Here is a 10,515-nt window from a genome sequence, read left to right as displayed (position 1 = left end):
CGCTCTTGCATTGAACCGCATGTTTCATCCTTGAACCAAACCTTTTGAAGTAGATTCACTTTGTTTACAGTGCATTGTTCATAAAGATTTAAATATCAACATCATTTCAAGCGCAAATCAGCTTATGGACAACTTTACTAAGGACATTGGTTCTCAGCGTAGTGATCCATTGAAAACCATACTCATGGTCACGTCCTTACCCTTTCAACCTAATGCAGTAAAATATAGAAAAGCAAGGTATATGGATATACCCTATATCCCTTGTAACACATAAGAAAGTCTTTAGTACATTAAAAAAAACTTCAAATCTCAAGAAAATATTACTCATTAACTCAAACCAAGTACTTCTGTTTATATAAAATTCATAAACACAAAATAACTTAATGTTAAACTTCGTGGAAAAATTCATAGTAAGACATATAAAATACAAGTATGCACCTCAACTATAATGCTTATTTAGCATCTAGGGGAACAAACTAATGGTTGTTTCCACAAGGACTTCTGCAAATTCATTTATTCAATGGTAAAGCCTATGTTTCGGCTGAAAGAGAAACCTAGACCAATATGTTGAGCGCATTGTATCAGCCCAAAGGTGAAAATGTTGCCAAGCAAATAATGTGACTGGGACACAAGCGAGAAGCACAATAATGATAGGAATCCGAACATATTTATGATCATATATCATAGAGATGGCCGCACCGTAGGCTATCACCATTGTAGCAATGGAAACAAACAGTGCTGAGAGTCCAAACAACAACCTTGCAGGTAGTGATACAAGAAAATCGTTTTCAGCATAACGTGATGTAAGAATGGACAAGAACGTTACTATTGAGGCCGAGGAAGAGAATAGCGCTACTGCATCCGATATGACAAAAATCAAAAACCAGCTCTTTCCTAGAAATAAAGGATCACCAGTTTTATTATCAGGTCCTCCTGGTAGAGTAAAGATTGCTGCAAATACCACAGTGGCAATGAGTGTTGCAACAAGCATGCATGAAGTTGCAGTGCTCTTCATCCACTTCTCCCCTTCTTTTAATAATTCCTTGTGCTTCTCTGTAAACAGATCCTTCGGTGTCTGGTTATCTGAATTCTTCATCTTAATATATGAAGGTGGCACAATTTTTTCCACTCCCTATAATGGTCATTGAATTTAAGTCATACAAATACAACATAATCCACAGAAATGTCCAATTCAAACTTATAAGAATTTCATAAATTATTGTAGAGCAACAAAATATTACTTGAAAAACTGTTATTTGCAATTAAACCAAATAAATGGAAGAAATATGCCGCTAAATATTAAGAAAAAAAATTAAATCCAATAACTATAAATTGATTAGAGTTATTATTTACCTTAAACCACAATAGCTCTCTTTGCATTTGGAGTGCAGCTCCTGATACAATTTGGAGTCGACTAAGAGGTGCCAAGTTTGCGGCTAGATGTAGGATGTTATTATTATTCTCGTCCTTATATGCTGCTATCAAATCTTTAATTGCCCCAATCTCAAATATTAGATTAAATATATTCTCATGACGATTTAGAACTGCAATATGAAACAAACTTCGATTTTTATGATCAATTTTCCATATCAAATCAGGATATGAGTCAATAAGGATAATCAGAAACTCAAGACTGCCTAATTCTGCAGCATCAAAGAGTAGTCTTGAAGGTTCTCTAATTAGTTTTGAAATCTCTGAATCTTGCAGCTCTAGAACATGTTCCCAAAGTTTTTTGACTAGTTGATGAGCTAACGTCTGCATCAAATCCTCATGATAGATCCATTTGAAGCCTACAAGTAGAATTAATATTAGTTCCAATATAGAATTACACAGAAATGATACAAAATTGTTCGCAATAGTAAACCAAAAGGTGCTCTGTTGTTTTTCCATAACACTTTGTGTCTCTTGTTTTTCCATAATAGTTTGTGTCTTTCGTTTTTCTGTAACGTTTATCTAATTAGGTCTTTCACATTCTAGAATTTTCTGTTACAAATTGAAGTGTCATTAGAATAAAGACAACTCTTGTAATTCCACTTGGTCGAAACTCTATAAAAGGGAGTGGAGGTGAGGTGTGTAAGCGTGTGGGAAAAAATTGTAAAGAGTGAGAAAAAATGTAGAGAATTCTAAAGACAGCAATCTAATGTCTTGTAGTATATGAGAAAAGGATTTTGGACGGTGCTCAAGATAGTAGCCTTATTTGCGGAGACTTCTATACAATGCAGCAGCTTGATTTCTCTTTATGCATGAGCTTGAAGTATTCTAATAAACTTATCATTTCCCCTCCTCTTTGTGAGTGCCTATTTTGTTATACTTCTTGTCAAGGCGTTGTAAAGCCAACAAAGTGGTATCAAAGCTTCCACTATTCCAAACTAAATAAATGAGATGCCTATTCTAAATAACAATTGACTTATGAATAGCATATTATTCAATATATATTAAGAACAATTGAAATTGCATGTGGATCCTAGAGACTTTAGGGTTTTACATTAATCAAACCCAGAAGATTAAAATAGAACACTTTTTACTCTTGAACTGTCTAAGGTATGTAACGTGATCTCTATGCCCAAGGAATCATTTATAATTGGATTTTCAAAGTGTAGAGTGGCATATTAATAAAGTGTTTTTGCCTAGATGAAGTGGAACCCAAAATAAACGTATTTGCCCAACCCTTTCAAGGGTAGGCACATGGTATTTGCTAAGAGATTTTTGAGTGGACTCAATAGACTTACAAGAATTTATACTTCTTTTCCAGATTGATAACTGACTTGTGTTGGCAATTGTTGAAGGCTTTCGAGCCAAAACGTGCAAGGCTGTCTCACCCTTTGCATCTTGAGCAGTGGCTAATGATTGGTCCTTTTCCAATATTGTTAGAGCTAGATCTGTAAAGAAAACACAATGGTTCACTATCAGAGTCAGACCTTGCCTCTTTAACTCTTAGATATTTTCAGGTGTAATGGAAACTTAACAAAGAATGCAAAGCATGTTGAAGGTGTCTTATATCCAAACCAAGCATGGCAATTTTATTCAAGTACTTTGGGGGTGGGGAATTAGCCAGCTAGCTTATGATTCCGATGTTTACATGCTAGTTCAAATAACTTAGGTGTGACATAACCCAATTGGATTAATTTTATGTATTAAGCTATCTATGGTAGGTTTCAAACAGAAGGAAGGTTCTTCTTAAAGAAACACATTGATAGTTGATAAATGAATAAAATAAATGACTAAATTGTGCACCTTTGGTTACATATCTGTTGCACTAAACATTCTTGGAGGATGTTTTGGAGGAAAATCTGTTCCAAACTACAGAAAAGTAACTTGCAATAGAAAAGTAAATTGCAATGCACAAATGTTACCACTTTTCCAAACTATATTAGAATTACAATTAGAGGTGAGGTCCTTATATTTTATCCTGCACAACGAACAAAGATTCATATCCTTATTATCACTAAATGAGCACCATCAGCCAGGTACAAAGTGAACTCCCTCTAAAAGGGAAAAACCTAGTAAGAGATCATGACATGAAAAAAGAAAAGTAACTTGCAATAGAAAAGTAAATTGCAATGCACAAATGTTACCACTTTTCCAAAATATTAGAATTACACTTAGAGGTGAGGTCCTTTATATTTTATCCTGCACAATGAACAAAAATTCATATCCTTATTATCACTAAATGAGCACCATCAGCCAGGTACAGACCAAGTGATCTCCCTCTAAAAGGGCAAAAACTAGCAAGAGACCATGACATGAAAAATCATTTCCAAAATTCAATAAAGGCTATTTTGGATGGCTATTTAATGCGATACAAATATCTAGTTATAAGGGCATCGTACCGTATAAATCAGCTGAGATAGTAACAAGAAGGAGGCTAATTTTTTCATCACGAGATAGGCTTCCAAAAGTAGTAACAGAATAGAGATATGACACCATTTCCCTATGTCCAAACAAAGCTGCCATGTATAAGGGTGTCTTTCCCTGTTTACCTCGAATCATAGGAAGCCTTTCGTTTTTTTCCACCATAACCTTAGCAATTTCCACAATTCCTGATGCAGCAGCAAAACAAATTGCAGTGTTTCCATCTTTATTTTGCAAGGCTAGATCGTCTTCAGTCATACGCTGAACCAGTTCCTTCACAAAAGCAGTGCGTTTTGCAGCAGCAGCAATGTGTAGAGCTGTCTCCAATTTTCTATTTATCCTAACACGAACAACATGAGGGTCTTTGTCAATGACAAGTTTAGCAGCTTTCCATTCACCTTTGATAGCAGCTTGATATAAAGGTACACATACGGAAAGGTGGTCCCTTCTTCTTACCCCTGGAAATTTTCAACCATGAGGAAAATGTAATGGAATATCGTCAAACTATATCTACCCCAATACCCTGCATCCCCAAAACATTTCCCCTGCTTTCTAAAAATTTAACATGTGTTTCACAATGTGTCATCCTACAAGATCCTATATTATTCGCATTGTAAATAAAACCGGCACCTTAACATTGTAAAAGGTCCACTGAAAGAATTGATTTGCATATTGTATGTCTCCAGAACAATTTAAACAGCCCTAAATGCACCTCTTAACATGATTTCATAACCCAAAGAATTTGATTGTTTCAAAATTCTAGGAAAGGTTGCAGGTGGAGAGAGTACTCCAGAGATTTATTGAACACTAAATTTAAGTCAGAATATTGCAAATTTATACTTGGGAATCAAAATCCTAACCCTAATAGGAAAATAGAAAACTCATAAAAAAAAAAAATAAATAAAAATAAAAAAAATAAAAAAAATAAAAAAAAAAACTGCAAAAGACTGTACCCCAAGCCCCAATAAATGACCAAAGCAGAAATTTTACTGGAGATGTTTACTAAAATTCCTAGAAAGACAATCGAACTATTGTTTGGGGGTCCCAAAATTCATTTGAGGCACTACTTTAGTGCTCATTGAGAGCATTCAGTTGATACAGTGTAAGTCTCTTAACTCTTCTCAAAATATAAAATTATGGCCTTTCCAAGTTTTACCACGAAAGCCCTTCAATAAATTCTGCTGGGGCCTTGATCTATCTATTAACTCTAAAAGAGTCCATAAATCTTCTATGTTATTTAATTTTGTCAATTCTTCAATAGCTTATATCTTTAGTATGTTTCATGATTAGCTTTTTTCTTTTTCTTTTTTTGGATAAAAAGTATGTTTCATGATAAGCTAGTACTCTGATGACTCTACATTGGAAAATTTACATTTATCTTGCTCGATAAGTTAATCAAAGCACCTTTAAAAGTAACCTTTGTTCCTGAAATTTGTAGAATTCATGCCCTCTGAAGTGCGAGGTTGTTTGTCTTATTTTTGCAAATTAGCTTCTAAATGAAACAACTAAAGGGCAATAGAATGGAATACATCTAACAGTGACAGTCCAACAGCAAAGAAAACAGGACATTGTAATTTTTGAAAGATTAATATGTACATCAAAAATTGAAATGAAATTCATGACCATAACAGTTCATTAATTTGAGTAATAATTCTTATTTTAGAATTCTATTTTAGATTAGAAATGCCTAAAGCTGAGGCCCTAGGATAGTAGCTAATCTATTAGTAAATGAACGGAGTTAGTGATGCAGCACAGAATTGCAAAGGGCATATGCGTAGGGATTTGGGAGAGAGCATAAGAAACCCTTAGGCTTCATCACATATAACTTGTTTGAACCATAAGCTTCACCACCTAAGACTGCTTAGAATTACCATCAAGCAAGAGAGAAAAATCTTAATTCAATGTTATTCATCTAATTCAAGAATCCCACAATGTTTTTATTTTATTTTTTTATTTTTAGCCTTTTACGTAGAGCTTCCAAGGTTAAAACAAATAAGTAAGGAAAAAATGTAATCAATTACATTAAATTCAAATATAAAATCAAAATAAAATTAAAACCAAATAAAATCTATCAGCATTAATTCTGGTTGCACTCCCTGCATCAGTTAGCATCCAAAAGATACCATATTTATGCTGACCCACATTCAAGATATAACCAAATATTAAGAATGAGGATGATCAACATTCAACAGAAACTCTCTCTCTCTCTCAACAAAAAAAAAAAAAAAAAAAAAAAAAAATCTAATTCACATCTTGTCACACAAACGAGAGCCAACATTCTCAATTTACCAAGTAGAAATGAAGGCTAAACTATTGTCTATTGATGCATGTCTGTTCTTCACTGCTACTTTCCTCTATTTCTTTGATATTTATAAAGGTGTGTGGTTAAAACTTGAAAAGGCATTCAGAAAATTATTTAATCCTTCTTGTACATTTCCATTTATTAGTGTTTCAAAATCAGTTCTTAGGTTTCATAGAAACTTCAAATGTGTGAAATAACCATGTTAAACATGACATACGTTTATGGGTACAAAAAATGTGCCCAAGCCCAACAATACACACTGCTGAACCCACTAACATGAGCATCCGACAAAGCATCAAAGGCACATAATCAGATAATCCTAGAAGATGAAATGTTTTGGCAGAATAAATTACATATGTTTGACAAGATATATGGCACCATTAAATGAAGAATAGAAGCAACTGACAGTGTAATGATTTAAATATGTCTCTGTAAAACAGCATACAAACCCAGTACATCAAATAGAGAAATTTGTCCTCATTAAATTAAGAAATCAATATGGTTGGCCTTTTATCAACTTTAAAGCTAACAGAGTCAATCTAATAACCTAGAATCTAATTTAGGGGCCTTCCTAGTGAGCAACACTATACAAGATTCCTAGGCTATGAATAATGACTCGCAGTAGGTTCAAGTACTGCAGTCACTACAAATTCTGCATCTGCTCTCCAAAACTATTTTTTCACTTGACAGGCACACTTTCTACATGAAGATGGCACAATGTGAGCTCAAATAGATACTACATGCTTGGCTTCCTGAAATTAATCTAATTACATGCTATAAATCATGGCTTTTGTAAGAGTTATACAGCACCTGGCAATTATTGAAGATTTTCTGCAAAACACATTTGCCTATATATGTTAGAGATATGTAAACTGAAATAACTTACATATAAAAGAGTCTATCCACATGCTCCAAAAAAGTTTTTACAAACAAGTGCCATCAAAGTTCTCTAGCTGAAGAAAAAATGCCTGTAAATTTTGGGTTGGTCTAGATTTAGCGAAAAGGGTTGGGAGTGAGATTAGCATTTGAGGGCTACTATAGGACTCTAGTCAGCAAAACCAAAGCTATCTAGCAAGCCCAATTTGGGAAAATACACAAGCACGGTGTACAGACCTTTCTGCAAATAATACTACACACAACCAGTGATACTTACCATCATAAAGAATTCGAGGTGGCAATTCCCCATTGGGTGTTGGACATTCAATTTGAGATCCATTGGCTGTTTGAACGCTCACTAGTGCAATATTCAGACGCACATCTTCTTGCATTGGCATGTCTCCATCCTCAGTAATGATCACAGATGTTTGAGGATTAATGGTTTCAATACTGGGTGCCGAAGTGGAGGTGCTAAGACTTATTACATGAGAGGAAGGCACTGCAGAGAGTTGATGGCTGGAGTTTGAATTATATATAGGCTGCTCCTGATGAAAACTTGATCCCTCAAAGGAGAAGGAATTCTGTCTTTTTGAATTGTTCTGAGATACATGAGCAGTTGTGTAACACGGGGGAGAAGAAGATTGAGAATTGGTTGTAGGCAACGAATTCACTCTCCCCACTGTAGTCACCTCTATCTCTTCTTTTCTTTTAGGTGGCATCTTGGATTAACTGTGTGATAAAAATCAAACGTATGAGAAGTAAATCAAGTGCATGTATGTAAGCACGGATTCATGCGCGCACATGTGTATGTGAAATCATGCTTAAATCGGATCTAACTTTTTTCAAATGACACAGGATTATGGTAAACAAGCTCAAGAAAATGAGTCCAGACTCCATAGTTAAAGGATGGGTTTCATTTCTTATTCCTGGTGAATAAGTTTCATCAGTGATAGAACAAAATTATATTAAAAGTAAAATATTCAATCACTGGTGACTATAGATGGGTTACCATACAATCAAATAACTGTTTTGAGAGCTAATTCTCATTTCTTACAAAAAATCAATCTCAGGACGTGGGCTTAAATTTTCTTGACGAATGTCAGGAGCATATTCAGCCTCTCCCATTTCTTTTAAAGGTGTTACTCATCTTAGTGTAGCATCCCATGGGATACTAGTAATGGGATAACCATTAGAATGTGAGTTTTCTGTAATGTGTTGCACAATTAACAAATCAAACATGATAATTTTCTCATACATTCCCGTAAGGTAACAGAAATGCTGATGACATTCCAAAAGCCAAGCACCACCTTAAGGGTTTTGACTCTAAAATTTTTAACTTGCAGTACAAGCAAGTGGCTGTACAACCTGTAACAAGTCATATAAAGAATACATTGTTCCCAGAAGAGTTGTTACAGCCTCATTTTTCTAATGAGTAATGTTAGGGAACACAACCTTGTTTACAACGGTTTATAACAGTTGACATAACCTGTTGTAATTTGGATTAACATCACTTTCACCTGGATCCTCTACTGATATCATTTTTATCACGCATCAATTACAAGAAGTCATATAAACTGTTGTGAAAAATATTGTGTTCTTAGACTTATTAATTGTCTTTGTTCATTTTGATGGAATATGCTTTCCGGAAAACATTTTCTATATTTTCCCCTGTTTGGCACACCACAAACGCGTCGATAAAAACGTTTTCTACCACAAACAAATTGTGCTCATTTTGAAGGTCACAACCAAACCAAAAAAACAGGACATTCTTCCAAAACATGTTTTCTGGAAAATAACTAACAAGTCATTTTTCTCTAAAACATTTCTGTCAAAACAAAAACAAACGGAGCGTAATTGAATGAAAAATGAGAATGAAAACATTATGTAATTCAAACTTTCAACTCTCTGCAGTGCCTTCCTCTCTGCCATAATCAAGCTAAAGTCCACTAAGAAAATTCTTCTATTTCTTCTGTGACCATCGGTCCACCAGCATGAAAAATATTTATATATACTTCTTCAAAATACTTTCTTTCTCAATCTTCATCATTCTTCCAAATTTATTTACACACAAGCATTACTGTTTGCAGCACAGGTAACAGAAGAGAATAAAAAATAAATAACGAAAATATATAAATTAAAAAGAAATAGTGAACAGTAAACAATTCCCACATCTTGTAATGTTGCCATAGTTAAAGATATAAGCTCAAGAATGACTATAACAATTGAAAACTTTACAAGGAACTTATAACTTACTTGTAGATTGTACACTCTTACTTTCTCAGACTTTGGGCAGCTCCTAGATTTTGATGGTTGAGTTTGATGAGTACTTCAACAAGGCCTTACTGGATTGGTTGGAGAACTGAGTTACGTAAATTCACATCACAACAATGTAGTTGATGATTGCAGAGCTAAAGCAAGAATGAAGAAGACTTACTATATATATATTAGAGATCAAAAAAGTCAGTCAATGATTTAACTTTAAGTTTATATTGAGAATCTTTATGAAAGACAAGAGTTTCTTTTCTATCCATTTTATTTTTCTACACGGCAGCTTTGACTCTTTCGCACAACGCGTATGGGAATTGAAATTATAAAATAATCACAAAAATAAAATAAAGGAAAGAAAGGACAACCACAAATAATTAAATAGAAAGCTTGTATATAACTATTTTCTTTTATAATAAAATTGGAGTCGTGACAAAAATTATAGCAAAGCTTATAACATACAAAAGTAATTGTTTAAAATGGTTAATTGAGCCAACGGGACTTGGCTCAGCTGGGTATGATTCGTTCGTTCTGCCTAACACGCTCAGGTTCGATTCCCGCTACCAATAGGAGTCCGTTAGTGGGCATCACATCCCTAAGTATGTGTACTCTGCCCGGGGGTTTAATATAACCATAAACACCCTCATTTTTTTTTTCTCAAAAAAAAAAAAAATGGTTAATTGATACTTTTTACTTTTATAACATTTATTATTGGACTATTTTATGAAAGTTTTAATAATGCTTTTATAGGAAATACTAAAAGTTTTAATATTAGTACAAAAGTTAGGATCTTTTATAGTTGTACTCTGGTTATGTAATTTATGATAAATCCAGTTTAAAATACTAATATTACTACTTTCGGGTGTGATCTAATAAGTATTATTGTTTACTCAAAAAAAAAGTTAATTATTTTTTACTTTTTTATAAAAAAAATTTTAAAAATATTTTTCCGTAATACAATAAAAGTGTATTTTCATACAATTTAAGTAAAATATTAAATAAGATGTTAAATGCACACTTGAAAATATCATATTATGGTTTTTTTTTTTTTTTTGAGAAAATATTTATGGTTTTTTAAGTAGAACTTATGATGTTCATTTGTTTTAGAACCATATTTTTTCTCCTTTTATATATATATATATATATATATATATATATATATATATTGTAAGGACTCAATTTGTAACGACCCCAAAAATGGTATTAGGTTCGTACGTTAA

The 10,515-nt window shown here is 33.4% G+C and overlaps 1 protein-coding gene across 1 annotated transcript; it reads right to left on the bottom strand.

Moving 5' to 3' along the window:
* Window positions 1–309: 309 nt before the first annotated feature.
* LOC115968174 (ankyrin repeat-containing protein At5g02620-like) lies at window positions 310–9,553 on the bottom strand. Its single transcript, XM_031087487.1, has 6 exons — window positions 9,284–9,553; window positions 7,308–7,759; window positions 3,831–4,310; window positions 2,730–2,879; window positions 1,354–1,790; window positions 310–1,132 (listed from the first exon to the last, which is right to left on the bottom strand). Exons 2-6 carry the CDS (start codon window positions 7,747–7,749, stop codon window positions 518–520), a joined length of 2,124 nt encoding a protein of 707 aa, XP_030943347.1. The 5' UTR covers window positions 7,750–7,759; window positions 9,284–9,553; the 3' UTR covers window positions 310–517.
* Window positions 9,554–10,515: the final 962 nt, after the last annotated feature.

Source organism: Quercus lobata, chromosome 11, assembly GCF_001633185.2.
Source record: "Quercus lobata isolate SW786 chromosome 11, ValleyOak3.0 Primary Assembly, whole genome shotgun sequence".
Classification (NCBI taxonomy): Eukaryota; Viridiplantae; Streptophyta; class Magnoliopsida; order Fagales; family Fagaceae; genus Quercus; species Quercus lobata.
Note: the sequence above shows the minus strand (reverse complement) of the source record. Positions and strands in the feature narration are given on the sequence as shown.